At 33.7% G+C, this 22,369-nt stretch overlaps 1 protein-coding gene across 1 annotated transcript in view; it reads right to left on the reverse strand.

Annotated features, from left to right (window-relative positions):
* The window catches only part of CEP57L1 (centrosomal protein 57 like 1), a 53,963-nt gene that overhangs the window by 6,627 nt on the left and 24,967 nt on the right, over positions 1-22,369 (reverse strand). Inside the window, exons 2-7 of the mRNA XM_068551431.1 lie at positions 14,018-14,238; positions 12,294-12,473; positions 11,017-11,138; positions 3,711-3,827; positions 2,662-2,739; positions 2,083-2,169 (exon numbers count right to left, since the gene is read on the reverse strand). Of these exons, the coding sequence (XP_068407532.1) occupies positions 2,083-2,169; positions 2,662-2,739; positions 3,711-3,827; positions 11,017-11,138; positions 12,294-12,473; positions 14,018-14,180 (747 nt within the window). The 5' untranslated portion in view covers positions 14,181-14,238. The remainder of the gene's footprint in view (positions 1-2,082; positions 2,170-2,661; positions 2,740-3,710; positions 3,828-11,016; positions 11,139-12,293; positions 12,474-14,017; positions 14,239-22,369) is intronic.

Raw genomic sequence — 22,369 nt, forward strand, 5'->3', positions numbered from 1 at the left:
ATTACAATCTAACCTTTTAAGAGAATAATGAAAATGTCACAGGAAAGGCTTCCATCATCTTGCTTACCACATTCAAACAGCCTGATTCTTTACTTCCAAGCTCACCTTATACTGTTGTCGGTTACCATCTAGAAGTACAGCTCTAATCATTTCCCTACAAGCCTTCAAGGGTTCCCAATGATTTATAGAATAAAAGTTCAAATTCTTAACATGGCATTGAAGATCAGTCATGATCTCACCTCAAGCTATATTTTCAATTTCAGTCTCATATGACACCATCTCACACCTAGTACTGGACAATTATTTATGGTTTCGTGGAAAAACCAACTATACTCTCAGACTGTAATACACTTCTCCTCATCTCTATCAATACTTACTAATTTTCCAAGGCTGCCTTTAATGCTGCTTCTTGCATGACCCCTTCACATATTCTTTATCTGTACAGTACCACAATACTTTGTTTATACCTCCATTAAGTTTTTATTATACTCTGTCTTATATTTGTATATTTATCTGCTTCTCTGTAAATTCCTGTCTTATTTATCTTTTTACTACCTAAAGGCACTAGTCTATGTAAATCAAGATGTATGAGTTGAATGAACTACATCCAGGATATGGAGTAAGTGTCAGTGAGACAAGCAGGACTCTCATAGAGGTCTCAAAATCCGATCCTACCTTCAGCAAGCAACTAAGTGTCCCTGCCATCTTTAAAGGGAGGCATTATTACAGGCAGATCCTATGAACTTGGGACTTGAACTAACTACTTTTTTAAAGTGATTTTGCTGTTAATTACTTTTTCTTTTCTTCCAACAGCTACCTTTTCTTTCCTTCATTTCTTTTACCTTGTTTCTCCCTGTACCTTATTAAAAATTTTTTTCCACTAACTCATCAAAGGGTGCCATAAAACACAAATATAAAAATAAGTCAATAATTTTTCCACTTGTAAATTACTTATAGTGATTTTCTATATGGCTTTGCAGCTTCTAATCTTACTGTAGAGACAAGACATAAAACATACTTGAGGAAGGAAATAAGCTAAAAAATCAACATAAATTGCACTGGGAAAATGTTTTTCATTACCTTAGTTTGCAAATTCTTTGAAAGAAAAAAATCTGTGAAAAATGCAGCCGCACTATTGAATAGTAACTCTTATTTATGGAATAAATGACTAGCTAAAGTTAAGTATAACGTTTCCTCCATTATCGTATCCATAGGGTGAGCCTATGGCAGTGGCCAGAACTTGCAAATAGCATGCTTGGTTCCCACAGCAAAGAGCACACACAAACACTACATGCATTATTGAGTAAACAGTAATGATGGTCATCAAAACTATAATTTCAGAATCATAAGATTAAAAGGGATTAACATTTTCTTTCTTACCATCATAAATAAGAAAGCTTAATATAATAAACTCAAAATATCAACTCATCTAAACAAAATATTATTGGTAAATCTATAAAGTACTCATTCCCCAATCTTTATTTTTAGGCAAATCCAAAGGCTATGAGCACAGAAAAAAATAAATAATTTACCTAGAGAAATGACTATAATTATAATACTATAATTTATAATACAATAAAATTTAATACTATACCTTTGTCTTTTTATTGTGCATATATTATATAAAACTGCTTCCAGGATCTATTGTGTTTGTCAGTATCTATTGTGTTGTTTACTGCCTCTTTCGTAAAGTATCCAAAATACATTTCTCTAACAGTTTAGTACTAGGAAAATGTTTGTCTTTCTAGAAAAACTGGAAGGCTTATTGTTATTTCACAAAGATAGATGTACTGCCCATTATATGCTCCTTTTTGCTGTGGCTGTTAAGCAAACTCAGAGCTAGGTTTTGCACTCAACTGCTGTTACTTTCTTTAACCTAGGTTTTATGGAATTTTCTGTCCTCACACCCCAAACCATCATTACTTGACTCATGTTTTTATGCCCATTTCAGAGCATTGTCTTGTATTATAAATCTCTTCAAATTTTTTTTGGAAATGGATAGGTATAAATATTAAAAGGGTGAAGAAATAAGTATTAGCAAGAAATATGTATTAGCAAGATAAGAATAAAGTGTTTGCATACCTTTGAAGATTTCTTCTTTTCCTTGGAGCACTTTGGATTTGATACTGAAGACATCAAAATTCTACTGATTTCAAGTCCAGTTTGAAGCTACAATATTGAAAAAAAATGTATTAAATTGATTTTTAACAAGTTTCTTCTTCTTCAAAAACATTATAATGAGGGATCAGATCTCAATTTATAAAGACAAAATGTTTTTTGAGGAAGAAAAGAAAACGCCAAATACTATTTTTTGTGTGTAAAAGTTACCAGGTCTACTGGTAATTACAATCATTTTGGTTTTAAGAGAATGAATTATTTTCTATATCTCAAACTGAAAACAATCTATAGCAGGAATTCTTTCAACTGAGAATATATATATGTTTGTCAGAATTTCAAAAGACCAAAAGATCTCTTGGCAATACATCCAAGTATATGAATATACTGGCTGACTTACTGAGAACTTCAGTATTATAGCAAAACAAGACAAAAAATAACAAGCTAGGAAGCAGAAATTAGAGTCTAGAATACAGGCTTCAGTTAATAAAGTACAATAAAACGTACATGATTTTAATGTGATAGATGATATAGTGCTCTATTTACCTGAGAAGCTTTGTCTTGAAAGAGCTTACGTTGATGTTCTTCTTCCTTTAGTTTTTCCTCTAAATGTTTAATCTTGCCCTGCAAAAGAATAAAAAAATCTGGGATTATTATACAAAAACTAGAGCCAAATATCTTATATTCCTTTTCCAAATAGAGTCCTTAGGGTATTGATTCTTAATAGTTTGGTAAATTAAAGCAGAAAGTAAGAAAAAGGAATGGCAAAAGATGCTAAGTTTTTCTTGGCTTTCTTCTTATGCTTCTTTACCTGCTATTATATACAAGAACAAAGGAAAAGCAAAGAATGTATATGCATAGGCTCTTTTAACTTTCATCAACAAAATCATAATAATGAAAATTTGGGAGGTTTTAAAGGTCTAGAAGGTCAAACAATTATAGTCTTGGGTCTCAATGTTTCATTCAAAATATAGACAAATTACAACAAACGTCTATTTATGCTGTACTTAGGGAAACAACAGTAATATACATGAAATGATATGATTTGACGCAGACCATGTATATACTGTATAACCTTATACACATAAGTATTTCACCTTATATCCACGGTGTAGTTTAGAATAGGAAGACAGTACTATTTCAAAGGGTGAGCTTCCTGAGTGTTGGAAAACTCAAGGAAGGCTTCACAGAGGAAGCAGGACTGGGAGAAAGTCCTATGAAATGGATAGGATTTGGGTGGAAAAGGAGAGGGCATTTCAGGACAGGATCTAGAATAGGCTTAACTTAATTGTAAGTGGTGAAAGGCAATCTTTTCAATATCCTTTAGGTAAATTACTTAACAAATGAAAATATTTTGCCATTGCAGAAGAAACCAAAACTACAATTTCACATCAAAAGGCAAGCTCATTCATGCTGTGATAGAATACATTAACTTTTCATCTCTATAGGCACGAATTCATATCTGGATTACTAAAAGTTGTTAATGAAGTTTTACAAATCTAATTTTACTGCATATTCACATACAGTGTAATTATGCTTAATACTAAAGATTTATTCCTGGCATCACCACTTCAAAGAAACAAGTAGAAGCTTACCTCAGCAGTTTTCTGAGTTGTTGTAAGTTTAAAACATTCTTTTTCTAAGACATCAAGCTTTTCAAGTTTTGCTTGCAGCTTCATATGATCCTGTTCTTTTTCCCTTTGAAGCTGGGCCTGGAAAGGAAAAAAACAAAACCTAAGTTTGGCAAGTGATGCCAATGGCTCAAGAGTAATACAATTTCTGAGAATTCAAAGCACAATATAAATCTGTCATAAGAAACACACACATACATGTACATACTTTAGGTGCTTATGAGCAAAAAACAAGAAAATAAAATACTTTTAAAAAACAAATATAATGTGTAAAAAAAGATATTAGATCAATGGAACAAAATCTTCTATGTATCTTTATACAGTATTTCTACTATGGAAAACGTCATCAGTGAAACATGTATTAAATAAATAAAGGTGTTATTCACAAGGTGACCAAACCAGTCACTGATTTACCCCTCTCTAACTATAACATAGAAAAGTAACTATCAGAGGAATAAAACATACAGAGAACGATCTTTTATTAACTTAAAACTGCTCTAAAAAAATAGTCTACTAAAAAACAAAAAACTGAAACAACCAATAAACAGAGTCTTGGTGACCTGTGGTCTAACATTCAATTGGAGTTACAGAACGAGAGGAGAGAGAAGTCAGACAAGGATAATTATTTGAAGGATAATGGCTAAAAATGTTCCAATTTTGATGAAAAATATTAACTGACATATTCAAGAATCTAAAACAAACAAACAAAAAATAACCCAAGCAGAATAAATACAAAGAAAACCCCATTTGGGCACATTATCAAATGGTTGAAAACCAGTGATAAAAGGAACAAAAACCAGCCTGAGAAATAACACATTATGCACAGAGGAATGAAGATGACAATTCTCATTAGAAACTATGAAATCCAGAGGACAATTGAGAGAACAGCTTTAATGTGCTAAAAGAAAAAAAGCATCAGCTAGAATTCTATATCCAGTGAAACTATCCTTCACCAATGATGGTGAAATAAAGCCTTTTCCAGACAAATACATGTTAAGAGAATTCCCAGCATACTTTTAAAAGAAGTACTTCAGACTAAAGGAAATGACACTAGATGAAAAATTGATTCTACATAAAGAAATAAAAAGCACTGGGAATGGTAAAAATGTGGATAAATATCTCCTTGTTTCTTAATTTTCTTTAAAGGAAAATTGATCATTTAAAGCAGAAACAAAAACAATGCATTGTGAGTTATATAACATATGTAGAAATAAAATGTATGAAAACTGTAGCACAAAGGGAGATAAGTGGAAGCATACTGTGGTAAGGATCTAATATTACATGTGAAATGTTTTAATACTAATTCATGGCAGACTGTGGTAAGTTAAGAATACATATTTTAACCTGTAGAGCAGGTGCTAAAAAGGAGAAGGAGAAGGGAAAAAGTACAAGAAGAGAAGTCAATAGAATATAAGAAGAAACCACTAGAGAACTTAAAAAATATTTTTAGCTGAAAGATAATGAAAATATAAAATATAAAAATCTGTGGGATGCAGGTAAAGCAATGTTTACAGGGAACTTGATAGCTTTAATCACAAGATATAACATTTAAAAAGAAATAATAAAAGTTTTAAAATCAATAATCTAAGTTTCTAACATACAAAGGTAGGGAAAAAATAGCCAATTAAACCCTACATAAATAGAAGGAAGGAAATAATAAAAATGAAGTGGAAATCAATGAAATAGAACATAAAACTTTTTTTGAAAGTTTTTTTTGAAAAAATCAATAAAGTTGATAAACAGATAGGTAGAGTGATAATTTTAAAAAGAGCAAAAATACAACTTAGTAATACCAGGAATGAAAGAGGGACTTCTCTAAAGACACAAGAAGAAACGAAAATCTGAGTAGCCCAATCTCTGTTATAAATAAATTGAATTCATTATTCAAAAACACTTTACATTTAAAGAAAACTCCAGTCCCAGATAGCATCTATCAAATTTGAATTCTATCAAACATTTAAGGGGGAAATAATATTACTCTTATACAAGGTCTTCCAGAAAACAGAAGAAGGAATCTTCCCAACTAATTTTATGAGGCCAACAAAACCGTAACACCAAAACCAGACATTATAAGAAAATTACAAACCAAGATCCCTCATGGACAAAGTCACAAAAATAGTTAAGCAAAATATTAGCAAACTGTATCAAGCAATGTAAAAAAAGAATACTATTTTAAGACTGATTGGGGTCTATACCAGGAATGCAATGTTGGTTAACATTTGAAAATCAAACAGTGTAACTTACCATGTTAACAGAATAAATGAGAAAAATCATATGACCCTTTCACTAGATGTAGAAAAAGCAATTCACAAAATTTGATACCCATTCACAATAAAAGCTTTTAGCAAACTAAGAATAGAAAGTAATTTCCACACCTTGATAAGGGACAACTATGAAAAACCTAGAGGTAATAGCCTAGTGAAAGACTGGCATCTTTCTCCCAAAGATCAGAAACAAAACAAAGATGTCAGTTCTTACTACTCCTAATTAACACTATACTAGCTGTAATAGCCAGAGCAATAAAGTGTGAAAAAGAAATAAAAGCCATAAAAATTGGAAAAGGAGAAATAAAGCTGTCTTTATTCACAGATGACATGATTGTGTATAAAGAAAATCCTTTGAAAATACGAAAACTACTAGAATAAATTTATCAAGGCTGCAGGATACAAAGTCACATAAAAATCAATTATATTTTTATATGCTAGTAATAGAAAAATGAAAAAAAGTCCAATATTGCTCATAATAGCATTAAGAATACAAAGTTCTTAGAGATAAATTTAACAAAAGATGTGCAAGACCTCTCATAAAAACTACAAACCACTGTGAAGAGAAAGTAAAGAAGACTGAAATAATAGAGAAATATACCATGTTCATGGATCAGAAGATTCAATATTTTTGAGTTATCAATTTTTCCCCAAATGATCTATAGATTTAACAAGATCCCAATCAAAATCTCAGCAGACTTATTTTTTAGAAAATGTTACACTGGTTATAAAATTTATATAGAAGTGCAAAGGATCTATAATAACCACAAAAAGAACAAAGCTGGAAGATTCACACTACTTGATTTCAAGACTTACTATAAAGCTACATGATATTAGTGTAAGAATAGACCAAAAGATAATACAGAGTCCCAGAAACAGACTTTATCTATCTTTGTCAATTTATTGTTGACAAAGGTGCCCAATGAATTCAACGGGAGAAAAGAAATCTTTTAACAAATGGTGCTGGAACAACTGGGCATCCACGTGGAAAAGATTTAACCTTGAATATTTTCTCTCACCATACAAAAATTAATTCCAGATGGATCACAGGAAAAAAATGAAAACAAAAAGCTTTTAGAAGAAAATACTTTGGAAAACAGTTTCACAGTTTCTTATACACATACACCTACCCTGTGGTTCAGCAATTCTACTACTAGATATTTATCCAAGAGAAATTAAAACATATGGTCACAAAATAATTTGTACAAGAATGTCCATAGCAGCTTTATTCATAATATCTCCAAACTGTCCATAGCAGCTTTATTCATAATATCTCCAAACTTTATTCATAATATCTCCAAACAAGCCAAATGTCCATCAACAGAAAAATGGATAACCAACTTGTGGCATATCTATATAATGAAATTCTATACAGCAATAAAAGGAATGAACTACTGATACATACAGCAACATGGATTAATCTAAAAACCTTTATGTTAAACCAAAGAACCAGACACAAGAAAGAACATTTTCTATGATCCAATTTATATGAAGTTCTAGGACAAGCAAACTTAATCTGAAGTAAAACAAATCAGAATAGTAGTTGTGTTGTTGGGAGGTGGGGAGAGAGCAGGGAATAACTTGGCAGAGTATAAGAAAATTTCTGGGGCGATAAAAATGTTCTGTTGGACTACCCTGGTGGCACAGTGGTTGGGAATCTGCCTGCCAATGCAGGCGACACAGGTTCAAGCCCTGGTCCAGGAAGATCTCACATGCCACGGAGCAACTGGGCCCATGCGCCACAACTACTGAGCCTGCACTCTAGAGGCCGTGAGCCACAACTAAGCCCACATGCCACAACTACTGAAGCCTGCGTGCCTGGAGCCCATGCTCCATTAACGGGAGAGGCCACCACAATGAGAAGCCCGCACACTGCAATGAAAAGTGGCCCCCACTTGCCGCAACTAGAGAATGCCCGCACACAGCAATGAAGACCCAACGCAGCCAAAAATAAATAAATAAATGAATTTATTAAAAAAATGTTCTGTTATTTGGTAGGACTATGGATTACATGAGCATATTCATTTATCAATAATCACTGAACTGTACATTTAAGACCTGTGCATTTCACTAGAAGTAAATTATACTTCAATAAAAACATTTAAAAAATGGTTAAAAGTCACTGATCTACAATATTTAGCTAGGATAGGAATTTCTAGGTTATTTTATAAGATAAAATGTGAATAGGTGAATAGATAGATATCTTGTTTTTTTAATTGGCATTTCCCTGGTTACTAATGGGACTGATCAAGTTTTCTATAAATGTATGACCATTTGTGATTCCTCTTATCCTGCAAAATGCCTCTTCATAACTTTGCCCATTTTTCTACTGCTTTGTTACTTTTTGTATCTTGCCTAAAAAATCTCCCTTAACTCCAAGGTCATAAGGATATTGTTCTGTATTTGCTCCTAAAAATTCCAAAGTTTACATTTAAGTCTTTAATCCATCTGGAATTGATTTTTGTGTGTGGTGTGAGGTAGGGATCAATTTCTTTCTTTTTTTTTTTTCTCACACAGATAACCAATTTTCCCAAAACTGTTTACTGAAATCTGACTTTTCTCCAATGTTCTGCAGTGGCATCCTTGTTTTATATTGAGTTTCCACATAAGTGTGTCTGACTATATCTTATTCCTTTATTCTGGTGTCTATCCATACAAATATCATGTTAATTTTGATAGCATCAATATGTAATACAGTAAGACCTCACCTTATTCATCTTCAGAATAGCTTGGCTACTCTTGTACCTTTCCTTTTCATATAAATTTTAGAATCACTTTTCCAGTTCCTTGAAAAACCTATGAAATTCTTGCCCATTATAATCCAGTATTGACTGGTACTTTACCCATTTCCAACATAAAGCAAAGATCTTAGAATACTTAAACTATGTTGACCAGTTCCTAGTTTATGAGCTTCTGTTCTCATTAATTTTAATCCTTTATATATATTTAAACACATAAATAAAACATTATTATTGCTGTTTTATACAATATTCATTTAGATTTACCCATATATTTATCATCTTCGTTGTTCTTCATTCCTTCCTGCATCTCTGACCTTCCATCTAAGACACCTTTCCTTCTGTCTGAATAATGTCCTTCAGTGTTTCCTTAGAATGTATCTCCTAGTAACAAACTATCTCAGATTTTGTCAGTCTTCACTTCTTCACTTCACCTTTATTTCTGAAGGATGTTTCCCCCAGGCACTGGACTCTAGATAGGTAGTTATTTTCTTTTACTGCCTTAATTATATCCATTTTCTTCCAGATTCAGTATTTTCAGTTGAGAAGTCCACTGTTACTTTAATTGTTGTCCTTTTGAACGTACCCTTTTTTCCCCCCCAGCAGCTTTTAGGATTTTATTCTTGTCTTATTATTTCTTTTATTTCTTTTTATATTTCCTACTTTGGTTTTATCTTCTTGAATCTGTGGTCTGATTTTTTTTTAAATCAATTTTTTAAAAATTCCCAGCCTTTATCTCGACAAATATTGTTTCTGTCCTACTCTTTCTCTTTTCCTTTTGAAACTCCAATCACACATAAATTTGACCTCACTCTAACTTCTGCCTCTTACTCTCTTTTCTAAATTTACTATCGTTTTGTCTCTTCATTGATCTGGACAGTTTCAGCTTCTAGTTCACTAATTATCTCTTCTAATCTGCTACTAGATCCACCATTAAGTTCTAAATTTCACTTATTGTATTTCTTAGTTCTACAGTTTTTATTTGGTTCTTTCTCAAATCTGCTCTGCCATTTTATGGTTTTTAATGCTCTACTGAAAATTTTATTCCTATCTTCTGTCTCCTTGATTTTAGCAAGCATAATTATTTTAAAGTCTCTCTCTTCTAGAGCCAGTACCTAGCTGGAGATAACTTATGAGAGTGTTTATATAGTCTGTTATGTATGCTATTTCTTTTCATAGTGCTTTATCTCCTTCTGCCTGGTTATCTTTGACTGAAAGTTTCTCACTATGTAGAAGAGATGTTTATAGAAATAATTTGAGGTCCCTGGGAACATTAGCCATCCAGTATCACTTTAATCCAACTTCGGGGACTAAGACTTTCTGGATTACTCTGATAACCTAGAGCAGAGCTGTAATCTGGGTTGTTTTTCTTCTTGTTCACCATTACAAAGCATTCAGAGCACAGAAGATATACCAGAGTTCCTACTCTTGGCAGGCCCTGGACTCTAATTTCCTTAGCCCCATAAACATGGCTTTCAAAAAAGCATTATTGGGCTTCCCTGGTGGCGCAGCGGTTGAGAGTCTGCCTGCCAATGCAGGGGACTCGGGTTCGAGCCCTGGTCTGGGAAGATCCCACATGCCACGGAGCAACTAGGCCCGTGAGCCACAATTACTGAGCCTGCGCGTCTGGAGCCTGTGCTCCGCGACAAGAGAGGCCGCGATGGTGAGAGGCCCGCGCACCGCGATGAAGAGTGGCCCCCACTTGCCGCAACTGGAGAAAGCCCTCACACGGAAACGAAGACCCAACACAGCCATAAGTAAATAAATAAATTAATTTAAAAAAAAATTAAAAAAAAAAAAAAAAAAAAAGACACTTGGACATCTTTTAAAAAAAAACAAAACAAACAAAAAAAAACATTATTTAGCCTCTCAACTGACTCTTCTGGAATCAGAAATGCCCTAAGAAGGAAGGGACCTGAAACTAACCTCTCTAGAGGTCAACTTCTTTGGATTTAAGTCTGCACACAGATCTTTGAATTGGTGATTTTTCATCAGCTTGTTAACTCTACAATGCCTTTGTGTACCATGCCTTTCTTTTCTTCCTTTCTTCCTCCCTCCCTCCCTTTCTTTTTAATTTTCTGTCCAGTTTTTTGTGTCTTCCTCTACAAAAAGTTTGGTCCAAATGACCTAGTATGTATCACTGTAACTGGAAATTTCCTATATACAGCTTTATATCCTATTTAAGATTTCTAATAAGACAATCTTCTCATGACATTAAATATTCTTTAAAAACATATTATATTATATTACTATAGAAAATATGGTCACCTGTTGTTCCAGGATCATATTCTTCTCTCGCTCTACGTTGAGAACCATTCTCTTTGTATATTCTAGTTGTTTCTCTAGAAGGGTACAGTGAGACTGGGCTGAGCTTAACTGCATACTTATATCTGTGAAAAAGAAAAAGTAATAATGAGTCAGTTAGTTATCACATAGATCAGAGAGTTATAACAAGAAATGTATTCTATGAATTCAATCAACAGCTAAAAGTTCAAGACTTCTTTAGTTCTAAATATTGACTCTCCCAAAGTTATGAACATACATTTCGTGTATATCTCATTAATTATATATAACCAATTTAATGTTGTCTCCTCATAAACACCCAGAGGGCATACTTCTGAAAAGGAAGGATGTCAGTGACCTGTGGGATAACAAAAATCCTGGTTCTTCCTGGGAAATAACACCATCTGGAAAATAGAGGACCTAAAGTCTCTTTCCTAACATTTCTTCTCTTTTAGGAAACTCAGGTATATGCATTCTACCATTCCCATTTTCCTCTGTTCTCGACTACTAACTGCACAGTTAATTCTATTTATAATAAGCAACCTCATTCTAATTCTTTAATTCGTTACTTCCCTCAGCTCTTTCTTCTACTTTTGTCCAACTACCTTGGGATTTTTTTCCCCTCCCCATTTCTTCATTCTATTTATAAGTTGAAACACAAATTTGAACCTTGTTTATGAGGGTGATGTAGTGTTACAAGGGAAAAAAAGCCACAATTTTGAAGTGAAATTATATAAAGAACTTATGTTCTAAATCTCTAAAACAGATGTCCAGAAGTCCTTTTCATAATTTCCACAGAAACCTCCACCTACCTGTCCATTTCTTCCAATTAATCTTTTAAGTTAAATATAATTTTTTAAATTTATTTTTACTGTTTTATATTGTTTAATTGCTAGTATTGCTTTATATTTTCTAATTTAAAAAAAAACTAGTGAAAATATGAAGTATTTCAATTATATTATGGGCTAATAACATATTGGATTTTGTTGGTATTCTGAAAATATTATAATTCCTGAACACGACTTGTCTAATTTTTCTTTTAATCTCAAAAATTTATGAACTGGGATAACAGATATAATAGAGAAAAGTTCAAAATTATATCCATTTAGTGCAAATACCAAAATGTCTGAGAACAAGCCCTCAACGTTGGAATGCATATAAGAACAAAGATATTTGAGTAAATCTTCTTAGACTGGGCTTATTATTTTCAAGTTGTAAACTTTGGTAACCACTTGTTTCTGAGAACTATTGAATGTTCTTACCTTTTTTCTGCTTTATCAGTTCCTCGTGTGCCAGATTTCTCTCCTTTGTTTCATCTTCCAAGGCCTTTTTATACTGTGCCGCTTCTCTGGAAAGAATGTTCAGGTTATCTTCAGCTTGTGTTCTCTCTAACTCTAAACGATGAATCTTTTCCTGAAGAGTTTTTAAGGCTAAAATAAGAGCTGTTGAAAAAAAATTTGCTTGATATTTTAAGTGAGAATTTTTGAACACTTACAATCATAGTAGCATATAAAAGTGAGCAGTATGTTTTTGTTAGTGAGCCAAAATAAATAAGTAATTTATGTTCCTCATAAAAAAGAAAAATGACAAAACTCTAAAGAGGGACAAATTCTCTCTAACATATCTTACAAAAACAATATATTTATGATTGTATTTAGTACTTTCCTAAATTTGAGATATGAGAAAGCTAATAATCACTTAATTTAATAAAATAAATATATTCAAATTAAGGCAAAAAGATATATATATGTATATGTATATATGTGTGTGTGTGTATATATGTATATGGAGGGAGAGAGACAGAGAGAGAGAGAGGAGAGAGAGGGAGGAAGGTTGGGAGACATAAGAGTCTGAGCATGGATAAAGAAAATTAAAATATAGTGTCCACTAATTGACAAGGAAACTTAGGTTTAAAGTTAAAAGTTTTTCTCAGTTCTTCATGTATTCAGTTTCAGTCAAACCACAAACATTTATTGTTTCTTTGTCCAAGATATAATGTTAATAATTAGGACATATGAGATAGAAAATAGTTTCTTCCATTAAGAAAAAATTACAACCTAGTGGTTTAACTGATGTCAGGCTTGAAAGATTATAAGTGTTACACATGTACTACTGTGATTTCTTTTCAGCTATATTAATATCTTCATGATTCAGATAAGCTCGGAGTTATAAAATTTTCAAATATTATCTTACATTTTCTTCTCAGTTACAACTTTAAATTATAAAAAACTAGAGATGAATGGAATATAAATAAATGTTATAGGTTAACTTTCATATAGTTTATATCTAATTAGAAAGATGTTTGCTAGAGATTATTTTTTGATTTGGATTACTATTTCTTCAGTTGCTTTGCTCCACAAAGCCAGTCTATTTATAATGGCAATCATTATTATAAAAGATTAAAAAACAACGTGACTATCATCATCTTACAAAGCAATTTGTAATGGTGTAGGTATGCTTGGAGTCATAAATGTTTTCCTAATTCAATTTTAAGATCCTCCTAAGCTTATATTTTAAAAGTTGTAATACTTGTATTTTGTAGTTACTCCAATGTACTGGATTCATGAGGAATTTTCAAGGGTAATTTCAGATATATGAAATTTCTGAATTTAATCCTTGAATAAGACAAGTCTACTTAATTCAGTAGTATTCTAATCATCTTGTTTATTAGAAGGATTCTCCAAATCTGACCTTTTATTCTTCAAAGAGTATTTTCCTATTTTCTAATGACATTTTAATGATAAGCCTGCAATATGTGCCTAGCTGGTTATATTAATTTTCATCTTGTAGCTGAAGAAGCCAAAATTAAAAAATGTTAAGTAACTTAAGTTTATAGAAACTTTAAGAAACAGAGTCAAAATTAGCAGTTTTACTAAGATTAGTTAAATACACAATCATCTTATTTTCTACATAAAAATGAAAAGTTTTGTATAACATACTTCGTACCATTCCCCTAATGTTAAATAAGATGTTTTATTAGCATTACCTTGGCTATTTGGACTATGAAGCATTTTAGGAGAGGTAACTTCTAAGTTCACAGAATAGTGAGTCTGAGATGATTCATCACTCTGGGTGACTGATGGAACAAACACTCTTTCTGGAGGTTTAAGATAGCTTCCTACTATACTGTGCATTAATTCAGAATCCATTATCTGTACTTCTGTACTGTGCCAATAAAGGAATGGCACAGTATAGCATCATTCTTTCCTATGTGAATGACAAAAACATTAGACAAAAATTCAGATGAAACTTTAACATAAATACATAATCATATACTGTGGAATTGTGTCTTTATGAGGTTAATTATCACAAATTCAACTATAATAAATTCAGCAGTAAAAGAAAGGAAAATGACTATTTACTCTATAAACAGTATAGACAATTCTGCCTGACTTTCAATGAGTATATGCTCTGGAGTGAGCATTACATGCATGGTGTGAATTTGCTGGTTTCTCAGTTGATCGTAAGTTCATCATCTGAGCACCCCTCTAAAAGAGTTTGACTCTAGGGTTCAGAGAGAAAAGTATATATTCTAAAAGACAACACAGCTTTGAAACACAAGCCACCCATATAACATGATTCTCTAAGACTCCAATGTACTGGCTTCCTAAGGGATTTTCAAGGGTAATTTTGGATATATCAATTTCTGAGTCTAACACTTGAATTAGACACAACTCCACTTAATGCACTAGCATTCTAATCATGTAGTTTAGAAGGGTTCCAAATCTGAAAATCTAAAATAGCTTTACCTTGTCATTCTGGGCTTTTTTTTGTATGTTTGTTGGAGAGCCCTTTTAACCATCTTAGCAGATAAATTTTAAATTTTCCCATATCATTTTATTTTCCTTTCTGTAATTTAAATATTTTAGAAATGTATTCTACTTAATAGATTACAGTCAATGTTAAATAAATTAACTCATAACCACACTGAAAGAAACAGAAAATTGTTTATACACAAAACAATTTACCAGCACAATTTTTAGAACAAAAGCTTGCTTTAAAATGTAAATTTAGGGCTTCCCTGGTGGCGCAGTGGTTGAGAGTCTACCTGCCAATGCAGGGGACATGGGTTCGAGCCCTGGTCTGGGAAGATCCCACATGCCGCAGAGCAACTGGGCCCGTGAGCCACAATCACTGAGCCTGCGCATCTGGAGCCTGTGCTCCGCAACAAGAAAGGCCGCGATAGTGAGAGGCCCGCACACCGCGATGAAGAGTGGCCCCTGCTTGCCGCAACTAGAGAGAGCCCTCGCACAGAAACGAAGACCCAACACAGCCAAAAATAAATAAATAAATAAAATTTAAAATGTAAATTTAGAATTCCTTTGTAGAATTATAATTAGCCTACTTTAATTTTTGAGAATTGTAAAATTTCAGTGATTTCACTACCTTCCCAATTCACAAGGCAAAGGAAGATACTTCCATGACTGTATTTCCTGGGATGGCAGGGAACATACTTCACTCAATAGGATTTTCTACTTTAGGCACTGTCATAATGTGTTGTCTTCCAGTACATTCTCATCAGTCTAAATTAGAGGTTATAGAGTCTAGGAAGCTTTGCTAGAATACTTGATGCTCTTTGATCTTAGGAGGTAATCATTTTTGCTTTTGTTATTAGCACCAGCTACCATTTACTAACCATGTCTCTGCCCCTCTGGGTTCTTGCTGCTTAGACACTGTCTGCTCCCCATGGGAGACTGCATCTATCTAAGTTGCTGTTCCCTCAAAAAATAAGAGAGCAAAGTTAGTTACAGTTGGCTCACACTAAAGTAAAGGTAGGGCCCCAAAGTACAGATGTTCTGAACATGGTTGTACATCTTCAGAGAGAGGTATGTGGTTGAGACTATCCAAAGAACTTTGGAGTTACTCAAGATATCTGATTCAGTTTTCAGCTCCTGCTGAGTTTCTCCAATAATGAAAAGAATGAAATTTTGCTATTAGTCACTATACACTGAAGTCCTTGGGAGGACTGTCTGCTTCCTCTGTCCCAAATATAGTATTATTTTACAAAGTGAATTTTTGCACCAATTAAAAAAAATTCAAGGGTTTTAGTGTATATGAAATGACTACTCAGAAGATACCAATAAGTTAAAAATTAGACCAAAGTTTATTTAAATTAAATGTGTAAACACATCTGAAAGTGGGCATAAGCAGAGTAATAACCTACTGGTATATGAAGAAAAGAAAGGAAACAGTAAAGAAATGAGAGAAAACAAGCCATGGGGTTCTCACTGTAATAGGGGTTCCAGCTTAACCCTTACAATCTAGCCCTGTATTATAAACAAGTGCTTAAAAACTACTCAAAGCTTATTTACATAAAGAACTGAGGCATCCTAGGAGAAAAACTCTGAAGGAATATGACAGATGTACATAAAGCCTGATCCAAAATCAAAGCCTTAATTGGTGGAGGAGAGGAGGAGTGATTCTGAGTAGAGTATGGTGGTGGTCATTCTAATTCATCTCTGACCTAGTCCCATCTACTCATACATGGCTGTAGGGAAGAGAGAGGACTGTAAGTAAAAAGTGAGAACTACTTCACCAAGATCTCTATAAAAGATTGAGGCACTAGCTGCCCTGCTTTGTATAAGATGTTATATTCCAATGAAGGGGGAAGTTGCCAGAGATCACTAACACAGTTTTGGCACTTTAAGAGTTCTGTTGCATTGGTAGTACTGTTCAGCCAGAGAGAGACAGCAAGAGAGTGAGAGAGCAGCTGGAAGGGACATATTCATGGCATGTATGAGAGAAATTTCTAGAGAAAATTTTCTGAAAATACAGAGAGCTGCCTAAGCCCCATCCTCCAAGGAATGTGAATGTTTGGTATGAGGTCTAGCTGTAGGTTATTGAAAAGACCTCCGAAATTCTTGTTGGAGTATTCTGTCCCACAAGTAGAGGCAAAAGGCTGTAAAATGTGGGCCTCGATTGTATCAATAGCCTGGTAAAGCTTAGGAAAACTCAAGTTATGCCTGGAACCATTCCTGACAGCTTGTAAACAATCAGGGAAATTATCCATTGCCTCTATGGTGTATAAAATTAAGACACCTTAATTGGCTGCAACTAAGGTGCCACTGCATAAAGAAACTATCCCCTCTAAAGAATGTGCTAGACACAAATACTTAACTGCAAAGCATTTTCACTTGTTCTTGAGGGAAGTAATTGTTCCAAAATGGTCCCTTTAAACAACCAATGTCTATTCCTGCTGGTGGCATCATCTTTGTGTAATCTCATAGGACTATTAGGGAGACAGCATTTAGGAGGCAGTCAGAGATACTACAATGGGTTCTTGAAATGGAGGACTCTCTGTTTCCCATACTGGTAATTCTTTCAACTTTAGATTTTTTTCCTTGGAGAGACTGAAGAAAGATCAACAGCTCTGTTTCTTTTATCTGGTTTTCTTTGTGTATGCATCTAGATTAACTTATCTAAAGAGCAAACACAGTAAAGGTTGGACTAACTTTATTTTATCCTTAATGTATATTACTTTTAAAAGTACTCTTACAATTGAGTAGAATAACTTGTGGTTAAGGAATTTGCCTTACAGATGCTCTAATAGATATTACAACCTATTATTTACAACATATAATAACTAAAGTGTTAAGATAGTGATATAAAAACTGACTGGTCAATAGAAATTAGTAAATCTAAGAACTTCACATAAATACTTCCATGGGATTCAACAAATGATTCATTTGTTGTTCATTCAATGAATGATGTTAGAAAAACTAGGGAAAAAATCCAGTTAAACCTTTCCATAATAGCACACATCAGTACAAAACTTCAAATACATTACAGAGTTAAAATTTTTTTTTAAACTTTAAAAATTATTTTAAAAAAACAGTGAATAGTTAAAATAATCTTAGAAGGGAGCAAGATATTTTGTGTTTAAAGGCAGGAGGAAAATAAAGGAAAAGATATAAAGACTACATGAAAATTCATACTACAACATACAGAAATTATGAACAAATTTGAAAGACAAAAGAAAAGCAGAAGATAATATTTGCAATCACTTATGCAGCATTCTGGCCAGGAACGTGTAACCTGAATCTCAGTACATCACAGAAGCCGCAAATGGAAAACATACTATTTTTTATAAAGGGGGGACTGTTTTCTTAAAAAATGTCAACGTCATAAAAAATGATGACACGTCTAGGTATATGTATATCCAAAAGAAAATTGAAAGCATGGTCTCAAATAGATATTTGTACACCCATATTCATAATGGCATTATTTACAATAGCCAAAAGGTGGAAACAACCCAAACGTCCATCAATGAATGAACAGATAAACAAAATGTATTTACATACAATGTAATACTATTTGGCCTTAAAAAGAGAAGGAAATTCTGACACACGCTAAAACATGGATGAACATTGAAGACACTATGCTAAGTGAAATAAACCAGTCACAGAAAGACAAATACTGTATGATTCTACTTATATGAGGTATCTAGAGTAGTCAAACTCATAGAAACAGAAAGCAGAATGGTAGTTGAGGGGAGGAGTAAATGGGGAGTTGTAGAGTTTCAGTTTCGCCAGATGAAAAAGTTCTGGAGATTGGTTGTACAGCAATGTGTGGCAGGGGAGACAAGTTAAAAACAAGATATGATTCAACGGGATAAGTTCCATAACAAAAGCATACACAGAGTGTTATGGGAGCACAGAAGAGGGATTATCTAACTCTGATTGACAGAGAGATAAGTAAAGCCAGAAATAATTTGGAATTATGAACAGTTTTGAAAGAGTAGTTTAGGTAAATATGGGAGAGCGAACATACACACTGACTTTTGCTTCCTCTTCAACACCTACTAAAATAATATTAAAACTTTTTAAAAAAGATATAAACCTGAAAGGACAAAGAAATCAGAAAAGATGACAACAACATAACTTTGGAAAATGGAAAACAGATGTACAAGTAATAACAGACTTAGCTAATGCAAAAAGGCAGATTCCTAACTCAACTAATAAAGGTGACTTCTAAGTTTACCCTATAGAACCTTCAAAATGGCTCATGAATTAGCTACACCTCTGTAAGTAAATTTGTAAGTTGTTAAGATAGGGCTGAAACCTAGAGAATAGGATGAAAGTTTAATTTAGAAGTAAATTATATGCCCAAACCTCCTTTGCTTCTCCATACAACCAAAAGACTGCTTTATCCCCTCATCTGGGAAGAAGATGAGTAGTTGTTGTTGTTGTTTTTAATGAAGAGGGACTTTTAGAGTATCTCTGGATTGGGAGACACTCAGCACAGGTGAGGGTGGGGAACCAGACTGAAAGGAGGAAGATTCAGTACACAGAATACTGGCAGTCTACATATCCAAGTGGAGACGGAAAGATCCTTATCAAGGGAATATGACTAGCCCAAGTTAACAAAGGCACTAAAGACAATAAAATGAATGGATTGGATGGATTTGGAATTTCCAATCAGTTTTTTAGTGCTCCACTCTTAAATATAAGTTGTTTAACAAAGGCTTACCAGGCATTGAGGAAAGATAAGAAAGACAGAGATCAAAACAAGCAAACAATAAAAGGCTTAACAGGAACACAAAATTTGGAAATACATAATTAGGAGATAGAAGTATAATCACTGAGGGACATGACAGATCCTAGTGAATTTGGCTGGAGCATAGTGAGTAAATGTTGGCAATAAGAGATGGCTAAAAAGGTATATGAGGGCCAAACCACAAAGGATTTTGTATATCACACAAGTAGTTCACATTTTATAGGATCAGGCAATAGGGAACTAATAAAGGATATAAAGGGGAATAACATGATCAGGTTTGTATTCTGAGAAGTTTATTCAGATGGCCCTGAGGTAGATTGGAGGGAGAAGAAATTACAGGCAGAGAGACAATTTAAGAGGTTACTGAAGTAATTAAGATGAGAAAAAATATAAGGCCTGAACTAAGACTGTAGTAAATGAGATCAACATGAAAGATTCTTAGAAGATACAATCAAAAGGACTTAGGAACCAACTAGATATGTGAAATGGGGGAGAGGAAAGAATCAAAACCACGCTCCAAAATTTCACTTGGTCAAGTAAAGAGATGGTGGTGGCATTAACAGAAATAAGAAATAATATAAAAGGAGATACAAGTCTGATGGAAAACAACGAACTCTGTTTTAGATATAGTTGAATTTGAGGTGCCCACAGACAAAGTCAAAGTAAGAACAACAAGTAATTGTTTAGTATCTACATCTAATATGCTATGCCCTGTAGAAATAAACACACAGGGCATGGCTTCTGCAGTCAAAATAGTTTGCAATCTCACTGTTGAAAAAAGACAAACAAGAGACAATGAAAAGGGAGAAAAAAAACACAGGGGGTGAGTTAGCTAGCAGTATACCCAATAAAATTAGTTTGCTTATTTCATAATTATTAAAATTTTATTGACCATTCTTCAATCTCATTATCCTAAATGAGTCTGAATAGAAGAAATATGATTACCTGAGTAAAATACCTCGTTTTTTAAAGAGTACAATCTTTGTACAATCGTTTACAAATCTTTTATAAATTATAATACAGCATCTAATTGTTACGTGTACAGTTAATTCTCAATGCTATGCTATAAGAGCTACCTGATTTCCAAGCAAACATATCAATTTGTGGATTTAAGATAACTAGACTTACGAACATTTTATCTAATAATCAGAAAGTTAAATTTTTCCTTACTGAACTTGAATATAAATAAGTTTAAAACTTAAAAATGTCTGAGATTGGGGCTTCCCTGGTGGCGCAGTGGTTGAGAATCTGCCTGCCAATACAGGGGACACGGGTTCGAGCCCTGGTCTGGGAAGATCCCACATGCCGCGGAGCGACTAGGCCCGTGAGCCACAATTACTGAGCCTGCGCGTCTGGAGCCTGTGCTCTGCAACAAGAGAGGCCACGATAGTGAGAGGCCCGCGCACCGCGATGAAGAGTGGCCCCCGCTTGCCGCAACTTGAGAAAGCCCTCGCACAGAAACGAAGACCCAACACAGCCATAAATAAATAAATAAATAAATAAAAAATTAAAAAAAAAAAAAGTCACATCCCTCCCACTGGTGTTAAAAAAAAAAAAAAATGTCTGAGATTATTTAAATGATTAGACTCTCCATCATCTTTACCTGTACTTTATCTTGAATATTCAGTTCAGAGAAAGTGTTCCTGATTCAATACAAAGTGAATAAAGGATATACAATTATATAATTATAGCTCAACTTTTAAAAAGGACAAAGATGGGCTTCCCTGGTGGCGCAGTGGTTGAGAATCTGCCTGCCAATGCAGGGGACAAGGGTTCGAGCCCTGGTCTGGGAAGATCCCACATGCCGCGGAGCAGCTGGGCCCGTGAGCCACAACTACTGAGCCTGCGCGTCTGGAGCCTGTGCTCCGCAACAAGAGAGGCCGCGATAGTGAGAGGCCCGCGCACCGCGATGAAGAGTGGCCCCCACTTGCCGCAACTAGAGAAAGCCCTCGCACAGAAACGAAGACCCAACACAGCCATAAGTAAATAAATAAATAAAAAGGACAAAGATAAGCATAGATAAAAGACTATAAATGTATTAAATAATAATAAATAATATTTATTATATTATATACAATAAATAATAATTGTAAATATATTAAATGTTACTAGATGGACAATAGATTTTTATTTTCTTATTTCTACCTTATTTCTTATTTCTACCTTATACTCTACAATAAATACATATTAGTTTTATAATAAGAAACAAAAATTTACTAAAACAGTTTCCTTTTGATTAGATTTCTACAGAGGTAGAAAATGGTGAAGATGTAGAGTATCAATGGCTTATACTGATATTTGCAGAAGCACTTACATCTTTTCATTTTTTAAGGGTCTTATGCCTCTTATATCAACATAAACTCAGGGAGGACAAGTATGTTTATTTCTTCTGTAGGCTCCTACAATCTAAACTGCTTTGCTCTGCAAACGGGCATTGTATCCTCAGGGCCTAATCCAAAAAATACTTGTAAAATGAATCCCCTGAAACTAATTTGATAGGTCAACAACTTTTCCCTACCTTCTTACACTAATGTTTGTCATAGTTAAACCCAACAATTCTATAAATACTATCCTAAGTTTTAAAAAATCACATATTATACCTTGGTATATACTTCTGCATACAGTGTATACTCTGTTTCTAACCATTTCTCTTGTAAAAAATTAATAAACAGAAACCTCAATTAAATAGAGTAGAGAGATCAGAAGGGGGAGCCCTCATGCCCTGCGACATAGCTGAGTCCAGCAGGTAGAAGAAATACTCTTCTTTCCTGGCAAGTATTCAGCCAATGAAAAGCCATAGACTCTTTGTTTACTATAGCTCTCCCAACTTCCTTTTCCCCTC

Source organism: Eschrichtius robustus, chromosome 9 (genome assembly GCF_028021215.1).
Source record: "Eschrichtius robustus isolate mEscRob2 chromosome 9, mEscRob2.pri, whole genome shotgun sequence".
NCBI lineage: Eukaryota > Metazoa > Chordata > Mammalia > Artiodactyla > Eschrichtiidae > Eschrichtius > Eschrichtius robustus.